At 39.5% G+C, this 21,900-nt stretch overlaps 2 protein-coding genes across 2 annotated transcripts; one reads left to right on the forward strand and one right to left on the reverse strand.

Annotated features, from left to right (window-relative positions):
* Nucleotides 1–668: 668 nt before the first annotated feature.
* Nucleotides 669–5,877, reverse strand: LOC111330678 (CBY1-interacting BAR domain-containing protein 1). The gene is made up of 7 exons (XM_088752851.1): nt 5,531–5,877; nt 5,077–5,311; nt 3,994–4,164; nt 3,521–3,526; nt 3,226–3,339; nt 2,670–2,783; nt 669–1,586 (listed from the first exon to the last, which is right to left on the reverse strand). Exons 1-7 carry the CDS (start codon nt 5,596–5,598, stop codon nt 1,401–1,403), a joined length of 894 nt encoding a protein of 297 aa, XP_088608977.1. The 5' UTR covers nt 5,599–5,877; the 3' UTR covers nt 669–1,400.
* Nucleotides 5,878–5,978: 101 nt separating this feature from the next.
* Nucleotides 5,979–18,687, forward strand: LOC111330674 (uncharacterized). Its single transcript, XM_022935573.2, has 5 exons — nt 5,979–6,167; nt 7,367–8,496; nt 10,067–10,333; nt 11,554–11,970; nt 17,370–18,687. Exons 2-5 carry the CDS (start codon nt 7,395–7,397, stop codon nt 17,705–17,707), a joined length of 2,124 nt encoding a protein of 707 aa, XP_022791308.1. The 5' UTR covers nt 5,979–6,167; nt 7,367–7,394; the 3' UTR covers nt 17,708–18,687.
* Nucleotides 18,688–21,900: the final 3,213 nt, after the last annotated feature.

Consider the following 21,900-nt stretch of genomic DNA (forward strand, 5'->3'; position numbering starts at 1 on the left):
GTTTCCGCCGGGCTAAAGTTACAGTAAAATGTACGCCACAGAACCTCGATATAACAAACCAAGTTCCCCAGTCAGCAACCCGATCCGGAATTTGGGTACAGAAAAGTTGAAGAGAGAGTTCAAGAAACTGACTTCAACGCGTAACGTCTGGGAGCCAAATATCACCTGTTAAATAAAAGGTTATCATACTGAAGCAAGTGTTTATAAACACTCCAACTAACTTGAAGATCACATTTCAGATTATCTCAGAAACTTTCCATTATCATTGGGAACTTTCAAAATTTTTAAATGTGAAATATTTATTTAAAGAAAAAGCATATCCAGGGCGAACTGTGAAGCATTGAAAAAATATATATATCGCGGTTGAATAAGCGGCCCAAACAATATCATGGTACAAATCGATTCTGTAAAGAATATTTAATTTTTTTTTTTTTAACTGAAAGGACCTGTAAAAAATCCATTTGTGTTGAGTCTTTTGCAGTTCCATACATAAAAGGCCATCTGGGATATTTTTAAGTCATCTACACATTCATTACTTTCTTTCCTGTAACGGTGGACGAAGCCAAACAAAATTTCGGCGCCAGGATCAAAGTTAGGTTACAAAATCTTTTTTTTTTTTTAATACAAAGCTTCGTGAAAACAAAAATTAAATACAAAAAAAACAATAATTGAATAAATAATTCAAGGATTTTAATGTGTTCATATGAAAACTTTTGACAATTTCTGAACAAGAGAGGGTTAAAATAAGCCATTTGGCCATCCCTGGGTTTGGCCAAATGAGAGTACAAAATGTAGCGAGGTGGAATCGATCATTCAAGTGAAAAAAGATTGGAAAGAATCCTTGAAGTTACCTATTGTTTGCGTGAAGACATGAAGGCCTAAAATGACCAAATACTGCAATCACCTTAATAAGTCCCCTATCTACAGCTTCAAGTACGTATCTAGTAATCTCCTTCCTTCTCTTTCATAAGCCTCTCGCCTTTCCATCCTTTCCGATAGAAACTCTAGTTTTGTTGTGTATTTGGTCTAGGTAACGTTTTCGAATAAAGTTGTCCTGTCAGTTTCCGTTACATACCTACAGAAATGCATTGAAGCTCGGTATGGGTCAGATGAGAAGTGACGAATCACAGTTTGGTTTCATGAGTTAGTTCTTGGTGAGCTCTCTTTCCCCCAACTCTCTCTCTCTCACAGATACAATCCCCCATCTAAAAGTCCTGGGAGTTAACAAGCCCTCGGTGGAGGTTTGGTAGAGCCTTTACGGCAAATACAGTATTCAAAATTGTCTCTCGTCGACTGATGCTTTGTTCGTGCTCCATATACTAAATTGACAACCCTCTCTCAGCCAACACACACTAAGAAGTGCAGGTACAATTTCCTGTTCAGCCAATAGGAATTGCCTGTCATTCAAAATCACTAGTATCCTCGTCACCATCTACACCCCTGTCACTCCTCCCAGTTCTATTTAGAGACTGTTGTGATCCCAAGGATCCTTGAGAGCTGAATCGGTTGAGCGAGGCCTGGGAATCATTTTTCACCACATTCAGGCGTGAGGGTGCTGCTGCAGAGTGGAGGTCATTCTGGAATGCCTGTGGACAAGTGGGGACATTGAGCACTTATCCTAACCAGAGATGGATCATCTAATTTTTTTTTTTACACTACAACCTCAATAAGCTATCCTTAAACACTCATATTGAATAGTGACATGTCACTCCATAACTTTGGTGTCAGACAAGTGATAAAAAAAAAAACCCATACGTCTGATGGTGGGAAAGATCAGCCCTACACCCTTTCCCCTGACCTGCTTCTGATAAACAACAGTTAAATAAAAAAAAAAAAAACTTAATCAGACTGTATGAAGTGTAGACATGTAAAACTCTGACATTACCTTTGAGCCTATGATGGGTAATCAAGACGAACAGGAATAAAATTGACAAAAAAAAAACCCTATAAAAATTCACTCTGCATTTTAGTATAACTGCTTTAAAATGTGACAGTAATTAACGGGAGAGCTAGTGGTGTATGCAAAAAAAGTTGCTAAACAGGAAATCTGCTTGGCCTGCTGGGATTTTTTCTTTTTGAGTATTTTATTAACCTTGCAAACAGGGTTCCTCCCCTTTTTTCAGAACAAATTTCAAGGAATTTTCCAGGACTCGAATTGATTTTTGAAAGACTCCAACTTTCATCTTAAACCCTTTCATTCCCTAGATTTCAAAATCAATTCTCCTTACAGTCTACATGCATTTATTACAAAACTGATTCTGAAAATTTTATTGTTTCATTTAAGCAGATTTCCAAGACTTTCCTGGACTTGTAGTCTTTTTCCAGGACTTTTCCTGCACAAAACAGTTTATTTGGGAGGCTTGAAGCTAAATAACCACTCTTTAACTGAAAGCTCTTTCTTCTTCAAAATGAGAAGAAAGAACAGTCATAGAATGAATAGTCAAGAGAAAAAATTATAAGGTCCCTTTGCAACCATATAACCCTTTTTTACATACGGCATGTAAAATAACATGCCTTGTTGCTCCAAAAATGTCAAACTGATTTGAGAATTAGTGTAAAATAGGCCACTTCTGAGAATTAACAACAGCTTTGTGTACTAATGACTCACACAATCAGCAAATTCATTTTTGTTCACTCACAAACTTTCTGCCCTGCTGAATTAACAATACCTCTATGTCTTGCTCCTCATCCAGGGAACCCAGATGCTGAAATGCAGTTGTATAGAGCTCCAGGGCTTTGGCATGAAACATCATTTGACCATGAAAAAAACTGCTAAATACCAACTGTAAAAGTATAGAAATCATTATTCATCCAAATTACATTATTGTGGTGTCTATCAAGCTTACTTGTTTTAATCAGCTTGATATCCCTTTCACTTCCAAGATTGGTAATTCTCTTTACTGTCTGTATTGTACTGTTTAACTGATAAATCCTTAATTGATATTTTTCTTTATTCTCATCATTTGTCCACTTGATATTGTATTGAAACAGTGAGGAGAAATTCTGTCTTGGTCACTTTTGGGAGTCAAAGGGTGACCATAAGTAGATGCTGATCAGAGAACTCACCCTGCTATTGAGCGGCTACAAAGATATCCTTATTTCAGAGTGACAGTAGGCATTCCTATCTATTCTGATTATCTAAACCTGTACTTTGTCCTTTGACAAAAATACAACCAGTATACCCAGAACTGAAAGCTGCAAATTAAAAGTCCATCCAATTCTCACCCTGATGTCTTCCATCTTCTTTCTTTCAAATTCCACCATTTGTTCTTCCAGTGTCTGTCTTGATCGGTTAGCATCAACAGCTAACTTTTGCAGGTCCTGCTCAGCCTGGAATATACAAATTCACAGAGTCTTTCAACAAATTTAGTCTCAATTAAAAATAAAAAACTGCTTCTTTTGTATCAGCAAACAATATAGTCTACACTTCTTTGCAAGAGTTACAAGAAATAGGACATTTTCTTTTGAAATACCACCATAAATGATGCTCTAATCCCCTAGAATTGAAGTTGCCACCCACCTGTGACTGTAAAAGAGTTAAGAAAAATATTCTCATTGAACAACATGCAAGAAAACTGCAGGATATATTTAATATGTGGGAGATGCACTGGCCTGATGGTCAGTTCACTGATCTCTGGGTTAAGAGGTCCAGATTCGAGACCTGGCTGAATCAATGTGTTGCCTTCTTCAGCAAAACATTTTACTCTCACAGTGCCTCTCTTCAACCCAGGAATATAAATGGGAGTGGCAAATTGCCAGGGAAGCCTGATGAAAAGCTTAGCATGGGAGTAGCCTTGTGATGGACTAGCATCCCCTCCTCACAGTCTCTTCAAGCTACATGGAAACTGGGATAACTCCAGCTGGGTGAACCACTAAGCTCTAGACTTTAATTCATGTATTTAATATGTAACATTATGAGCTTGAAAGGATCCATTTAAGTCTAGCTATAGAACATATTTCCTTGGAATTGCCTGAGAAAGAATTCAAGGATACAATTTTTCCCTTGTTCTTTGGTTCTTTAGCCTTGAGTTTATCCACTGCTTTGCGTTTTACTGATTCTTTTTCTCTGGTGACGGCCAGTTCCTTGACATATTCTCTGGCATGTTTGACATTTGTGGCATTCAAAGACAATGGGGGAGAAACCTTTGCTTCCATGAAGTCTACCTGTAAATTAGATATTGTTATAGAATAATAAACCTTTTTTGGAACAAGGGGGGAGTGCATAAAATTGTGGTAAGAGTTAAACTTGGCTTTACATAAACAATTCATTTCACTCTTCCCAATACCAGAGTCTTCATTTAAAAGAATCCCACAGAAGATGGAGGGTAGGAGGGAAAGATGCTTATTCTCTTTGGCGATACTCAAAACAAGTCCACCACAACTAACAGCAAGGATACAACACGATACAAACAAACAAGTGGTCACATTGTATGGTCCCATTCCACATCAAAGCAAAGATACAGTTACACTGTAGATTATCTGCAAACTCAATTTAGGAGAGGTAAGGGGACGATGTCTTGGGAACCAGAAAGGCTTAGGGCTGCAGGTACTGGTATCCCTTTTTATTCAATTTTTTCAACACTAGGAAGAGGGTGACAAAGGGTTTATATGTGATGCATAATTAAGACCAAAAGGGTCTGTATGCAATGCATAGTTAGGTTCCAAAAGGGTTTATATGCAATACCCATAATTAAGCCCAAAAGGGTTTATATGCAATACATAATTAAGCCCAATATGAATAAGTGATATGTGAAGTTTTCACAAAGGCAAGGCTAGCCCAGAATTAGAGTTTTTCTTTAAAATTCATGATGTTTGAGTTTTATACAATTTGTGCATGAAATACGATCAGGACCCTCTCTTTTGCTATCCTCTGGGATGATAAACCTTACTGGTAAATTTTAATTAAGTACAGGAATTTTCTGGGAAAGATGGTTTACCTTGAAAGAAGTGTCACTTCAAAGATTTAAAATAAAGGTTTTATCATCTGAGCCGGTCAGTTTCTAACACAATGGTCTCCATTATTTTGAGACAGATATCAAATTCCTGTTAATAATTGAAACACAAATTTCCTTTTACCTGGGCTCCCATATAGTCCTGCACTGCAGCTATACTTTCACTGATGCCACCTAAACTTGCCTTCATTGATGGGTACTCATCATCGGAAAAGATATCTACACTCTTTGATAGTTTCATGCCTTTTTCTTGCAAGGATTGTAGTCCTGCGGCATAAGCTGTAAAATCTTTCAGTAATGTGCTGAAAGATCTCTCCGCAAGGTTGATCCTCTCTGTTATAACTTTGTTTTCGTGATCCCTGAAATATTGCACCGGTACATTTAAACGCAGAAGTAATTAACACGAAACTTCTCCGTGTGTCACGCCCATACATTATCCAGCAAACAGATAACTTATAAGATAGAAGTCGTTCTCTTGATCTGACACCAAATTCTCGTAACTTAAGTTTACAAGGAAATATATTAAATGACGTGCGTCATCTATCTGAACCAGATCTAAATGAATTACATTTGCAAACCTTGCTTTCGTCTCACTTCGCATCTCACTGGGAGTTGAAGCATTCAGATTTGATGTAGACTTTTTCATATTTCATCGGAATCTCACAAATCGTTTGTAGATACTTTCTGGTCAAAGCTTCGAGAAGCCACCTGCCGGCCTGCAGTGATCTGCTGTAAATTATGGACGCGATCAAAACATCACCAAAGCAACCATTGCTTCGCTCAGTGATTTATTCAAGAAGGCCGTAGTTTTTACTTCTGACGCAGAGATCTTTGCACAATAGTCTTTCGGTACAAGCTTGCAGTAAATGCATCCAGCTATCTCTCGAGTTTCAACAGCTTTAGACTTGCTGGTATAATAATTCCTCTCCTTTGCGGGGAGGTGAAGGGCAGTTTTTTGGTTTTTTTTTTTTTTTTTTTTTTTTTTGTCACGCATGTCCGCATGCGCATTTGTAGTCATTTCCCGGTTCGCCATCTTGTCTCCAGGTGTACCGTTTGAGCGAATTCAAAGGCGTCTGTATTCGTTGTAATGGATATTTATTCGTTTCTCTGACCTCTGAAGAATATACTGAACTGTGTAGCTTGCTCTGATGCGATTCTAGTGTGGTTGTTTGCCTTAAAATTGGACAGACTGTGTCACGTGTTTTAATCAACCAGGTAAGAAATGATTACTGATCGTTTGTTGTTTTGTGTTGTTTTTCGTGAAGAAATAAATCCTTGCAGAGAAAACTGCTTGTTAGTTTGCTCAGAATGACATTTAAGTTCGTAATGAACTTGAGTTCGAGGCAAATATACAATGACCTATGATGATATACGTGTTGAAAATCGTACTGGTGCAGCAAGCGCTTGTTACAAGTAACGTGTCGTTTGTCTATTTCTATTTCGAATTTTAGGCTCTTTTATGTTGTTTAAACCCTGTTATCCAAATGTGTTAAGCTACAGAACTTTGCATTTCATGTTACATTGGAAGAACTGATGATTACGGATCAGATTTTTTCTGCAAGTTATGTGCACTCACCAGGCATACAGGAAAAAAAGTTTACTACTGTATGCGTTAACCTTGACTTTAGCTTTCACATCAAAGCGTTGCTTGTAATTACTGGGTATGTGAAGCTGCAAGATTTTTACCTTTACACACCAACAAGTGGCTAGCTTATAACTTCTCCTTACAGTATCAACCGTTAAGGTCACGAGAATAAAGGAATTGATCACCAATGCAAGAAGCTCCTGATTGTCAAAAAAAAATTCTCCTTGTCAGCACCAGAGGAAATGTAAAGAGAACAGTATGGAGGTTATGAATGTCAGTGTGAGGGTGCAGAGGGTTAAACGAGGAAGTGAATAGTCTTAAGTCTTTTAAGAATTGATTAGGTGATAAAAAATTTGGTTATTCTGTCTTTGAATAATTCCACTGCTCGATTGGATCTTTAATTATTAATGATCCAGTGAGTAGTATATTGGGAAGCTCAGGCTGTAGTTCTTTCCTGTTTCATTTTGTTTAAGTGGGGTAAGTGTGAGATGAGCAACTGCAATGGGTGAAGCTTCTTGACCCCTCTTTTAACTCACACAGTTCAGGAAGGGGTCAAGAAGGAAAGGAAAGGCCTGTTGGTGATTCCAGAGATTAAACTGATTGCCATTCACACACGAACAGGTACATTTTGCACCTTAGGAAAATCTTGTTCAGTTCACACTTTACAGTTGTTACTGAAAGGAAAGGATGAGATTGTTCTACATTCTGTAGAATTATTCATACATCTTTTTTCTAATATAATGTCACATCTTTTCCTTTGAATATTACTATGATCAATAATTTGTATCTACAATTGCTCTATTTTGTCTAAATATTTTCAAAATTCCAGGGACACCCTTAAACATCCTGGAACTTTAATGCGAAGAAGGGGAAGTCCTCCCCCATGGGGATCAAACCACAGGTCATATCCTCCCTCACCACCACCACCACCACCACCACCACCACCACCACCGGAGTATCATGACAGGTTTGATCACCCTCTACCTCCCCCCTCAGGAAGGGTGCAACCTAGATTCTGGGATGATCCACGCTCATCAGGACCTCCTCCTTGGATGAGAGACAGGTTTGATGGTCCACCCAGACGTCCACCATGGGAAGATAATTACTCTTCTCCACACTGCTGCCCACCACCTTTTAGAAGTGATGGACTTCCACTGCCTCGAGGCCCACCCCCACCTTCTTTTATGGCTGATGGTCCATCCAGACCTCCTCCGTGGAAAAGTGACTCACCCCCACATTGTCCACCCTCTCCTCCATTTAATGAGGATGATCCTCTGAGACCCCCACCATGGAAAACTGACTCTCCACCTCATCCTGCTCCACCATCTTCATTTTCTGATGATGACTTTGACATTCCTCCCCCTCCCCCTCCCCTTCCTCCTCCTCCCTATCTTCAAAATGGACCACCTAGAGGGAGAGGGAAAGACGGACATAGACGGGGTGGCATTCATGGCAGAGGATCACTCAGTGGAAGGGGTGAGGCTCCTAAAAGAGGAGGAATGATTTCAAGAGGTGCAAATCAAGTAAGGGGTGCCATGATGAGGGGTGTAAATAATGGAAGGGGTGCTCCTCCAGCCAGGGCTGCACCAAGAGGTTGGGGTGCATCTGCTAGGGGTATGCCCACCACAAGAGGACAGACTAGGGGCAGACCTAATGGATCTAGAGGAGTAGCAAGGGGTAGTTTTATATACAGAGGAGGAACATTTGTCTCCAATTCTGACAGTAAAGAACGAAACGATATGTCAGGGTTGTCAGATGATAATGGCAAAGGGTTGGCCAAATGGCTGAGTGCTATAAGGAATGGGAAGGTAGATACAGATGGCCAAACCTCGACAGCAGCTGTTGGAAACAATAATATTAATGCAGCAACGCCACAGAAACAAAACTTTCAATCAACAAATACCGATGCAAAGACTGGAAAAGGGAACCATTTTAAGACACAACCTAGTGTTGTCAAAGGTACTTAAAAATCCAGATAATTATGTGAGGAAATAATGCAAGAACATGTAGAACACCAATATTAATGCTCTGATCAATCAGAAGCTTCAACACTCCCCCCCCCCTGCAATTCACAGGCATTTGCTTGTTGTCTGTGCCCTGGGGGTGGGGAATTAGAACCTTGCTTGGCTGGAAGGGGGAATTTGAACAAAAAGTATGAAGTCTTTCCAGTAGAATACAAATGCTATATCTGTAATCATTGAGGTGTTTAAAAGTAAATTTTGCAAGTTAATGGCTTGAAATGAAAGCTCAACAAAGCTGCAGTGGTAAAGTTTGGTCAATTTGTAGAAAGTCATGATTGCTTATTTTCCCTTTTACTGAAAAATTGGAAGAGCATTTGAGCTCAATTTTTGCCAGAGAGGGGGGCAGGGTGGGAATTTAACCCATTAATAGCCGCAGCTTTTGTGAAAAACTGTGTTTTGAACATATTCAAGCAGATTTTAGGACACTGTTGTGGTTTTAAAAGCTCAAACTTACCACAAACCCATTGACAGCTTGTACACTCGATGACCTTTCGATCCAAATGCAAAATGGTGGCCTGAAAATCTTGGGCACGTGCAGAAAGCAAAATTTTGAGATAGTTTTTGGGTTGAAAAGTAATGCCCCACTTACAACTTTTACTTTTCTCTCTTTCTCCTGTCCTTCTTTTCCCCTTTCCTTGCCTGAAGTTTCTCCTCACTTGCTGGAAATTTAGTAGGATTCATTTTGGTGTAGAGATTTGTTAGGAAACTACTCATTATTTTCAAACCACACGCTCAGAAAGGTAGGTGGGTAATGGAACAAGATTTTCATGCAGATTTTCAGGTCACAGTTACATGGTTTTTTGGCTATTTCTCCAATCTCCTTCACTCAATTGCACTCATTCTGGTATCATTTGCACTCATTCTGGTATCGTTTGCACTCATTCTGGTATCGTTTGCACTCATTCTGGTATCGTTTGTAAGATATTTTCAACCTGTTCAAGTACGTGCTCAAAGTCGTGCTCCAGGGTTAAAAGTGATGACGTCACAAGGTGTAGAAAGGGTGTGGGTTTACATGGGCGCACTGGATGTCAGTAGGTTAAACAAACCAATCTTTAAAGGTTCAAATGTTTGGGAGGGGCAAATGTGAGCAGCAGATTTCTCATAAAATGCTATCAACTTGCTAAAAATGGTTGAATCTGTTAATTTTTCAACTGAATGTCTTATGGTGATATACTTGACGTACAGGAAGCTATTTGAGTTGGAGTGCTAGTAAGATTAATTTCGTACATAATTTATGGTACAAGAGCACATAAACATTACTTCTAAGGGCAGAGAGTTATGTGAACAAATACAGCTGGTTCGAGAAGGGTTGTTGATTAACTTTCGAGATGGCAGCATGCATTTTTGTCCTTTTTTTTTTTTTTTTGACAACCTTTCTCAAAACAGCTGTATCTCTTTTCCACCAGGATAAGTGGTTAGGTTGTAGGTAATGTCCTGCCCAGTTATCCCTTTGTTTTTTATCCTTGTCTTGCTCCTTTTATTTACTCCTTGTTGCGTTCGTTTTGTAGCTGCCATTCCTGGGAATCCTAACTTCATTTCATTCAAGAACAGTCTGCAAGAATGCTGTCAAAAGCAGCAGTTACCAGTCCCTTCTTACACAACTTGGAAAAATAGCTTTGGTTACTCAGGAAAAGTGGAGGTTGCAAATAATACTTTCAAAAGTAATGGAGTTCAAGGAGAGCGTAAGGAGGCTGAACAAGGGGCTGCATATGCTGCTTTAATAGCTCTTGGCCTAATTGATGCCTCAGTCAAGTTTGATGTTAAAACTGCTGCAGGTATATAATCATGTAGTTTCATTTCTAAGCTGACTTCTGGCCTTAATTACAGTCACATGATAGGAAGTCCCTTTGTGTGTCTTATTGCGCAAAGCTGTGGCCAGAGAATGCAATTGAAAGCTCCATGAGAATTGTAGTAATTAACATTTACCCCTTGAGTGTGTGTTGGATAGTTAACAAGGTGTGTAGCACCAAGTTAGCCATAGCCAGTCTTTTATCTAACAAGCGCAAGTGGAATAATTGTCTTTTTTTTAATTGTATTCGTTCATTCTTGAACATTTGAATATTTTCAGTGAAAATTTTCAGCTCCAACATGTTGCAACGCATTTCCATTTAAGGTGTCTGTTTAAATGAGCTGATAACCAGAGTTGAGCGAAACAATCAGAACACTAAAAATGCAATATCCAGAGTAGAAAATTTAATAATTGTTTGTATTATAGTTACCTTTAAGGGGGGGGAGGGCTAATTATTCTTCACCCCACATGATCACTCTTCCTCCCTTCATTAATTGTTTGGAATGGAGTTCATGTGGTTTATTGGAATACCTTGTAGCATCATGAATATTTTCAGTACCTTTTTCTAGGCCTAGAAATACATGGGTCATAGATAGTCATGTTAAAAGACTTTATTTTCTAATATTCTTTTAGACAAGAGCAAAACAGAAAACATCGCTGTTAAATGATTACTTTTACATTGTTTCTTGGAAAGGTCATTGAAGGTTATATGATTTTATAGATTCAAAATGGTTCAAACCTGGTGTAATGTACCTTGTGACTGTTTTGGTGGATCTGAATTTCCATGAATTACTAGTACCTTCTGCAGCCCTGTATTTTCAATACTTCTTGTATGGACTTTTAAGGCAAAGATTATTCTGTGGCTGATGGCCAAATTGTTCGGATCCATTGTGCTAGACTGAATTTATTCTGAAGTCCTTACCTGTTGTAAAGTTGTTTTACAACAGAACCTGATATGATAGTGATCACTGTGAGGTGTTCATGAACACTTTAAAATCGATTTGCATCTTCTCTAGACTGTTATCTATATATTTCCATTGGCGCTGAAAAGGAGAATTTGTTCAACAATCATAGGGTTCTTAAGTTGCCGAACATGTCCTTCGATGTGGTGGCTTGAGTGTTTGATTTAGGAGTCATGCTGTAAGGAGAAACTGGATGCTTGTCAATCCTAGGTACTAAAAGATTTCTAACCTGCTTCCTTTTTAGTTGTCAAGCGGCCTGCTATAGACAACAGCAATGTGCTTGATTCAGCCGGCAAGAGAATAAAACTTGAGACGACTTCCACTTTGACTACTTCTTACAAGAGCAGACTGAATGAATTTTGCCAAAAGTTTCGTCTTTCAATTCCATCTTATGACACTGAAAAAGTTGAAAACGGAAAGGGCTTCCTTACCACTGTGGTATTCAACAAAAAGGTTTATCAGAGCGACGGACCACAACCCACTAAAAAACAATCCGAACAGAATGCTGCACAAGTTGTTTTACACATGCTGAACCAATGTCCTCCTCCGGCACCCAGCTATCAGGACTATATGGAACAATGCAGGAAACTCAGCACAGGTCAAGATCAACCATCAGAATCCACTGCTACAGAGGCATCCACCACTGCAGTCACTACCACAAGTAAGAATTCCTATATTTTACATCATAAAACAACTGATATGTTGTGATTTAAAATTGTGAAACCAATTTGACCCACAGCATGATTCCTTATTATGTATTATATGAGGAGCTGAATTATACTCGCATTTTGATTGGTTGTTACCTATGAGCTTTTAGGCGACAGACCCATAGATGACATCCAAATAACGCGAAACAAGATACTTTCACGCGGAAACGGCAAAGCGCAACCGGCAAACGTGAAAAAATTGTGGGAAAAACAAGGTCACGTGGTCACTCTTGCCGTTCACATTTCACGTAAACACGGTGTTAAATCTCTCTAATGTCAAAATGAGGCAAGAACATTTTTCAAAAACATAAAGATAGTTTACATGGTTACATCTTTAGTTGTAATTCATTTGCAGTTCAGATATATGAATTTCATATATTTGTTGTGTTTGATTTATCATCTTACGGGTTTATGTCGGTCTAATTTGATGACCTGCTCCCAGTTGGCTTGTTAGCTCAATTGGTAGAGTGCTGCACTAGTATCGCAGAGGTCAGTGGTTCGAATCCCGTACAGGCCTGAATTTTTTCAAGTCTGATTTTCACTATTTCTTAAATAGTGCTCTTTACTGCGAGGATCGTGCACAAATGTGAGTTTAAAGTGCATGACAAAATACTCATGGAACAACTTTGTCATGTTGATTTAAAACTTTTCCTTGTCATTGGATACAGTGCTTTGTTTCTACTGTTGTTTTGTCCCATGAGCATTTTGTCATAAACTTGAAATTCAGCTTTGTACTTTGTATAAGTTAGAACTGAAGATGACAGAAGAACAATCGAAACATTTTTTTAAAAAATGTCGTATATTTTCTTAAATTTGTGACATATCTGCTCCTATCCAGACCATTAGAACATCAGAGACTGCCACCTGAAGGGATCTCATGACCTGTGATCTGGTACTAAACAGGCACACGGACACATGAAATCTAGTCACGAATAACATTACCTCCTTGTGTGATTTATGACCAGCTGAGAATGAGCGAAAGTCACGAGAAATGCCTACCCCCCATAATTGCAGTATCTCTAAAGAAGCTGCATGTATGGAATTGTCTCTTCATTCGTTGAAAATTTCGCTATTTGGAATGAAACTTGAAAATAAGAATAGGAAAGAGTTAGCAAATATGGTAGGGGTAAGAATAGACGAGAGTTGGCAAATCCCGAAGGGGTAACTGCAGACGAAAGCTGGCAAATCCCAAAGGGGTAAGAACAGACGAGAGCTGGCAAATCCCGAAGGGGTAAGAACAGACGAGAGTTGGCAAATACCGTACGGGTAGGAATAGGCGAGAGTTAGCAAATTCCGAAGGGGTAAGAATTAAACAAATGGAAAAAGGATGGAGAAGATTATCAAGAATTTCGATAAATGATCTTGTGAAACTCGAGTCGAATCTACACAGGCCGTGAAAACAGCTCTCCTGCCTGTGGTAAGCAATCAAGGCACTCATGTGACTAACGAACTTTTCACGTGTCACTCTTATGTCAAACTCATCCAGAGGACAGAACAGAAAAAAGTCACATGCAACACTTCTCTGCTCTTTCTGTGCAACGTGCAAACATTTTCCTGAGGTGGAATTGATTGTATTTCTCTATTCTTTTTGGAAAAGCTCCGCATGTCTCCATACTCCTCCTGCGCTCTCATTTCACATTGCTTTACCTTGACTTAGAGTTTTGATGAAATCCTGTCCCAACGTGGGAAGTTCTCTCTCGTTTGTTACGTTTTTGTCTACTGTTGACTTGTATGTTTTTTCCATCCACCTGTTCTTCGCTTGGGACCAAGCCACACTCGTCATCGACCGATGACCATAACTGTCCCCACCCACACCCTCTCCCTGTTGCTTATAAATGCAATTGTTTCATCCTTGCCACATGTTCCGCCCCACGTATCTGTCGCACGTCCCCTCAGCGCGTTTTACACGTGATGTCTCTGTCACGTGTGCCTCGTGTCAACATTGCATCATGACCTCTTCATCTGCCTAACCGAAGGAGAAATTTTTCCGTGCACATCCTCTGCCCGGGTCGTTTGTGAGGTGTTGTTGAGCAAGGCTCTTTGCTTTCGTTGTGTCGCACTCCATACATAAATGGGTAACCTGGGTGGTACCATTTAGGGTAACCAGCTTGGGACTCCCCTTGTAAGGGGTGTCGAAGCGGATACGTGACTAACCTCCGGCGCAGTCGGCTCCATGGTGTGGGTGACGACATTTATCTCTGTCTTCAGGTTTTTTCCGTTTTAACAATGCAAATACTTGGGAACATACTGTGCGAAACCTGATTGTCATACAAATACAATGCTCTCCCTGATCTTTCGCATGCAAGAGATGAAGTGATTTAAACGTGATGCCATTTGGCTCGGTATTAATGTTTTTCAAGGTGTTGGCGGGATTCCTCGCGATGTGGACCTGTTGTTCACTCACGTGTTTCCGCTGGGACTCGCGCTTCATCCTCGCGCGTGGTTTGCAACCAGTGGACGTTTTGAGAAAGCCCTCTATGCTAAGGAACAAGGGTGACATTTTAACATTTTTCGATGGCTGGTTAAACAAGTTTGCGTCGAAACAATTTGACCCCCATTATAATCTGATCCCCCTCAAACTAAAATATCTCCCAGAAAGCGAAAGCAATGCCTCGACAGTGATTAAGTGCCGATGTTGAGTGCCTTTCGATTGCATGCGAATTGATGTACTTAATTTCCAAGGTCAGGTGGGAATCCCAGACAACAGCAATGACACATTGTTTCCAAAAGCGTGAAATTCTGGAAATAGAAAATGCTGCTATCTTGAAATACTCAATAAAAGAAATTGACCCAAGGTAATACGGGAGGTTTAAAGTGGATTAAACAGATTAGACATTTATCTTCCCTTGTGTCGTGGGTTTTGTGTTCAGTGTTTTTGTTACCTGGTGTGGTTGGATCCTCTTAATCCTTAGAACCTTGTTTATTTACTTATCATTCGAAACTGTGGTTCAGATTTTGGAGATTTGTGCGATAAACCCAGAACCATAGCCTAATTTTTCCACAGCCCAGATTTGGAGCCTTATCTTTATCAGACAATAGAAAGGCGCAAGTGAACTTGACCCCCAGACAGGCTTCCTTAGCTTATCGCGTTTGCATAATTTTTTATTGTCTAAAACCTTGTCTGACCTAAGGAGGGTTTGCGTCGATTTTTTGAATTTGCCTTTGAGACGGAAGCATTAAACAGCCACAAATCAAACTTGCTATCAAGCAAAATGTTCAACAAGGTGATATTTTTGCCATGTTTGAAGATATATCCGTGTATACAAAGTTCATGATTGTAAGAGTAAAGACTAGATCTTGTAAGAAGTGTTTCAATAAAGGTAGCTTTCATTTGTCTAATCCATGGCTACTCTTGTGGCACGCTTCCGACTGCGAGGTGTCGGGTTACCTCACGTTTGAAGTACTCATTTGCAAAGTACATTTTAATCCATTCTTATCTTCAATCCGGGAGAGCAGATGTTGAAAGATCTGCTTGAAGTTGTTAGTTTTCCAGTACGAACGCCTTGGTACCAACCTTTACAGTTTTGTTTCTAGACATTTACATTTGACCCTCTCTACTTTTGGCGCGCTTCTTGTGTCTGTCTGATGGATGAAGTAGATATTAATAGGATTCATTAATTTGATTGCCATTATGTGAATTTGGAATTTCCGGTGTTGGACGCAACAGTGTCTCATTTTTACGCTAATAGCCGGATGTTCTTGTTAATCAAGGGGCGTTTGAAATTTCCGATCAGACTCGATTAGGAAATTAATGCGAAATTTTATGCCGCGGTCAAGTTGCAGGTGTTCATTGCTGCCAAGGTCTATTTAAACAATAGAGTGTTTCTGTCGAGGAACTATCGGCTGATAGTTGCCACGCGGAAATTTGATATTCTTAAAACAAATATGCTAGTTTCAAGAACCTCAAATTTCCAAGGGGCAACTATCAGATCGGTAGTTCCGAGACACAAACACTCTATTGTTTTTATTGTTCACCACTAAATTTTCTTCCGCGCCCACAGCTTGTCACAAATGTCAATAATTGGCAACCGTACATTGGCTAAATAATACGTTATACCTGTTAGAATTGAAAAGTCACTGTTTTTCCGATCTACCTAACTTCGCGGCCGTCAAACTATTCAAAACTTTTCACGGATGAGTACTATCAATCCAGGTATTTTCCGCGGACGGGCACTCTTCATCCGGGTATTTTCCGCGGGCGGGCACTATCCATCCGGGTATTTTCCGCGGGCGGGTACTATGAGCTGATAGTGTCTCTCCACGGATGAACACTATCGCGTCACGTGATCGATTTAAACCAATAAGAACCGGAGAAAATTTAGTGGTGAACTATAACATGGGATATGAGTAGACTAGGGTACCCAACCCTTAGATGCCTCACCCTCTCGCTAGTTTCTGTGCCCAACTTGTTATAAGCAACGTAGTATATCAGCTTTGTTTACAGATATTTTTGAAATATTTGTGGTGTGAACAATTTATTTAGCAGCTAATCGCACGGAATTTTCAGTTGTGGCTAATTCTGGTGTATCCTTCATTGACGCACATAGACAGTGGTCAAAAAGCAAACGGCAATTTTTCAATCTCATATTTGTGTCGTAAATATTGAAACAATCTCTGGGAATTCTGTTATTGTCAATCACCTGTTGTGACGTAGATAGTTCATCTTATTCAAACCGCAAGACGTGGTTAATTTCCGCCCATGGTCTAATTTCTTGTGGTCTTGGGGCTGCATGCCCGATTTCCTGTAAATGTCTCAAGCAATAAAAATTGAAGATTATTATTATTATTACTATTGTTATTATTATTGTTAAGATAATCACGGTCATTATTATTATAATACTAGTTGAGCGATTATAATAGACGAATATAAGATGTGTTACAACAAGCATGCTTAGTAAGGGAAGTCACTGGAAGGTCCGCTTGGTTTTGATCTCAAATTTAATCTCCAGTGAAAGACAACCATCCTTGACTGACTGTCCGATCAAAAACTTCAGCCATCGGAACTGATATATCTGGTCGAAATCCGTGAGCCAGTGGGAACAAACCGCTTTAGTTCATGCAAATGAAGTAGCGTGTAAAAATCGGCAGTGAGAGCTTAATGTGAACCTTTTGTAGCCAAGCGAAAGGACTGCGAGGGAACCGAGCCACACATGAAACCGATTGGCTTGTTATTCGTTGAGTTTTGTTCTTCACATATTTTTTTTCTCTTTTCTAAACAAAAAATCACCCTTGCCCAACTCTCTGTGTTATTCTTGCCTCTGTTCTGTACTACTCATTAGTCTAAGTGTAAAGTCTTGCATTTTTATCACATTAGCTTTTCTCTTTACACTTCTTTGCCTTTTTCATTTTTTAGTAAACGCAGCAGTAGTGCAACCGATCTCCACCTCTACAGCCCTAAACCCTTCCGAACCCACAGACCAGAACAATTCCGCCTCTACAGCCTCGGAGATTCTGAACGCAGACTCAGTCAAACCAACCACCAGTTTCACGTCGCACAAAAACAAACTGCAAGAATACTGCCAGAAGTCCAAGATAGAACTACCTGTTTACTTCTGTCACAGAGAAAATGGCGTCTTTACTTGTACAGTTCATGTTGCAGGGCGGTCATATTCCAGTAACGGCTGTAACACTAAGAAAGGCTCAGAACAGACTGCGGCCAACGTAGCGCTGAAAGCTTTGGGACTTGTTTAACGCGGTTGGCACCGAGTTTTGATGTGTTTTTATTGTGGTCGTAGTCGAAGTTTGGGCACAGGAAGGCACAAGGTATGAAAAATAACTTAAGACCATGATGGAGATTCTTTGATATTCATTACCTTGGTGTTAATGGGTCGTAAGAGGCGTTGGTCAGTTTTGACTTCCAAGAAGTGAATGTCTATGAAGTCACTCGCGCTTTGTTCGGGCGTCATGTTGGACATAGCAGTTGCCAACTTCAGAAGTCTTCCAAGGACTTCTGGCACAACGCCCGGAGTGTATCAGGTTCGCTTGTGTTTACAGTCGGTCACCAACCTGGCGCCCGAATGAGATGTCATAGCATCAGGGATTACCTTGTCGTTTTGCGCTACTCTGAAGCTAAATGACTACGTTTCTTGTAGAATTTTGTTTGGATTTTTTAAGCGTAGCATTAGACAGAAGCACTTGTCATTTAACATTTGCGGGACTATGATCGCACTAAGTAGCATTTTTATGAGAAATTCCGTGAACTAATGTAACTTAGGCTGCCACTGTTACATCGGTCGTGTCATGCATGACAAGAAACTGACATACAAAAACTTTTGCATTGGTTGTAGTTTTATTATTGTTTCACTGTGTCTATGATATTGTGACACCTCGAACGGTCAACTGTAAGGTAGTGCACAGATTGTTGTCTTACGCCATGTTGTTTTGGTCGTGGAGAGGACAGTCGTGCTTAACAATTGAGGGTTTTAAAATCGTCGACAGTTTGCTTGACTTTCTTAAAATATTATCTTATCACTATCGTTTTCATGGAAGTAATGTGAGAACCAGGTGTTTTAATGCTTTTAGATTGTCTTAATGTTAAATGTACTAATAAGAAAATCAAATGAAGTTGTATTTCTTGTATTTTTCGAAGAACCGGTGAAAGTTGGGAAACTCTTGTCGTCGAGAGTTGTAACCATGCTAGTTGTTGTAAATAAATCCAGAAGAGTTTGGAATCCTGTGTAGCGAGTAACTTCGGATCCGGGAGTTTTGTGTATTATGGCGCCTACTCGCGCGTTTTCGCGCACGGCGCGCACGGCAAGCCGTACACTCGAAACGAGTCGATTAATACGAGTCTTCGGTATTGCCTAGAAAAAATGTTAACTTCGTAACTAAATGAACTCAGATTTGTTCCTTTTGTACGATGTTCATGACAAGTGTGTTGTAACAAATTCTTCTTCATTCGACGATCGAGCATATAATTTACTCATTAATTTTACCTTTTCTTAAAATAATTTTCCTTCACTTCTTTCACTTTTAGGCAAAAATTTGTTTTCACCTTGACCGAGTGCATGGTGTAGAAAGTGCTTGATCCTATCATACAACGAATGTGTGACAACTATAATTAAAAATTGGTCTTCGTTTGAGATGAATTTATAGCTTACCATGCAAATTTTATTATCAATTTAAATCACGTGTAATTTTAATGGTTATAAACGACTTTGACTAGGTTAAAATGAAAATATTTGTTCACCTTCTGTTTTCTCAAAGAAAACCGAATTTCGTCAACCGAGGGGAAGTGACGCACCTTTGGACAATGAGGACAACCGCGTGCTTTTTTAAACGCATTGTTTTTTTTTTTCTTGTTTGCGTGAAATGCATTGTATGCCATAGGTACAAACTTCGTGACGACAAGGCATCACGGCGTGCATTGCCCACGCTGTTTTGATCCAGATTTTTTTTTTCGTTTATCAAGGTGGGAAGTTCGTTTTTCCTCCTGAAAGAAAAATTCATGTTCCACCTCTCCTATTTATGACAAGAATCATTTCAAGAATAAAAACAGAACATAGCCAGTTTCACAGAAACCATGTCGTTCTTTTGTTCTCTTGCTCCGACTGTCAAGTGAACCGTTTACACCGTCAAAACTCGACAAGCAAACTTTTCATTGGTCACTTTCTGCCATTCAAATCTCGTTGTATGTTTATTCATTTGTTACCATTCTCAGGAACACACTGGTGAACTCTGGTTGACACTAACATGTTATACTTCCATCCGGCAGATTTTTTTATCTGTGTGTTGCAAAGGATGAAGATATTTGCCCTGTTTTGACCCCTTTCGATTCTATGTACTTTTCTGTGTTACCTTTATAAACTCTCTCTTTAAGCTCTGAAATTTCTTTACGAATTACTGTTGTCTAATCGTTTGTTTAATGGTAATCTTTTTCGAGCTCTCACTTTTTGAACACTTAGAATCACATGCATCAAGGGTCAAATTGAAAGAATTTTGAAAAAAATCCATTTAAATATCATTGACCATTTTTCGTACAAATTCTTGGCAACTGCAAATAATTAATAAAACACTCAGTAGCTTTATTGTGTGAATTGCTCTGAACATAAATAACAAAAAACTTCATTTAAGAATTTACGTTCTTTAACAAACCTTTTTGTAACGAGGTGCAACCTTTGTTCTTAGCTTAACAGTTTGATGTTTTTGTTTTAAATTAACCTATACATTGCAGCAGTTGTTTGTTAACTTTGTACCAATCTTGTTAACTTGTAGACTCGTTGACATTTTTAGTCAGTTCGTGCCATTGTTCCGCCCACGGACAAGGTAAATATAAACTTTAATAGCTTCCACTTAGCCATAGTTTTGGCCATCATTGGGAGCTACGGACAAAATTATCGAGTTTGTCTAATTACATATTTACGTGATCGCTCGCAAAGGTGAAACAGCCAAAACCAAACACTAATTGTTTCAAGGGATGTCTCAAGGATATGTAAATTTCACAGAAAGAATAAAAAAGAATGAAAGAATTCTGTAGCCGTAAAATCTTCGCAATACGAGTCGAAGCGATAACTTTTCGTAACCCGACGGTGGCACGCGCCCGTGAGACCAGACGCGTGGCGGGGGGGGGGGAAGGTGGTTGTCCATGTTCTAGGGTCATGTTTGGCACGCGTCCTGTACACTACCAGGATCACCAGATCAAGTGCACTGCGTGCAAAGAAGACAATAGAAATGTTTAATTCTTTTATCGAGACTTGTAATAAAGTTTGAACCTTGAGGGCGGACAGTGATGACCAAATTGCTTTCCTAAGATGACGCAGACGCAGACACTTACTTGCGTTTGTTTTTAAACGCGTCGAGAGCTAAATAGTAATTACCTAGAATGGTTTTTAGATGAGCTTTGAAACCTTTTGAGGAAATTGTGCGTGTTTTATTTAAGGTTACCTTTTCAATACCCAAGTACATGTGGGTTTATCATGAATGGACCATGTGTCACACATGAAGTTCTACGTGGTTCCTTTGTGTCTTTGTCTCCAAATGTGTGGTAGTGGGGAGGGGAGGGGAAGGTCAACACACCCTTTCCCACCCTACTACCCTACTCAAACAGTAAAGGGAATGTAAGCGTTGTCTTCAGTTCGTCTTTCCGAGTGATTTTTGCACTTTGAAATCCCAGCTCAGTCCAGTACATTCCAGTGTGTTCATTGTGTCATGTGGAGTCTTGTACACGAGGAGGTCATGATTAGCCCAACTTGATTTCTTCTTCTCGAGGTCGACCCGCTCAGTTTCTTCCCAAAAATTACACAACATTGGGGTCAATTCAGTCGCATCGCTATGGGTAAATATGTATTTCAACATAGAATCGATACAAAATCTGAATCAAAATTGTGTTGCAATTGTGACGGTTGCGAAGCAAGTTGAACGATAAATCGCACATGTTGTAGTCTCGCTCGCATTTATAACCTGGTGTGAGGCATTTTCCTTTCTGGTAGATCTCATTTTTTATGTGTTAAACTTGAAACTCGGTTAAAAATTTACCATTAATGTCGTTGAAATTAATGTCACTCGTTTTATTTCCTCTAGATTTCAGTGTAGAAAAGGTGAATGAATTGGTCTGTTTTCGTTAAGATGGAGGATGGGCGTTAGTCTCCGTCCTTAGGTAACTTGTGTAGTTTTTTTCGTCGAAACACTTTTTTAGATTAGTAATGTAACAGGCATTTACACCACGGTTGTATTTCGTATGTTTCGTGAGAAATTCGTTTTGAGGGGAGGAACCTTCGTCAAATATTCTTGAAATACTCAGGTTATGTCGCTTTTTGTTAACTATCGGGAATTCCCGAAACCTTCTGAACAAAAATTCGAACGGCAGTGGCAACGCTTCGCCATCCTCATGAAAGAAAACTTACACACTCCCCCTTTTCGCACCGCCTCCGCTCCGGATAGAAGAA

Source organism: Stylophora pistillata, chromosome 3 (genome assembly GCF_964205215.1).
Source record: "Stylophora pistillata chromosome 3, jaStyPist1.2, whole genome shotgun sequence".
NCBI lineage: Eukaryota > Metazoa > Cnidaria > Anthozoa > Scleractinia > Pocilloporidae > Stylophora > Stylophora pistillata.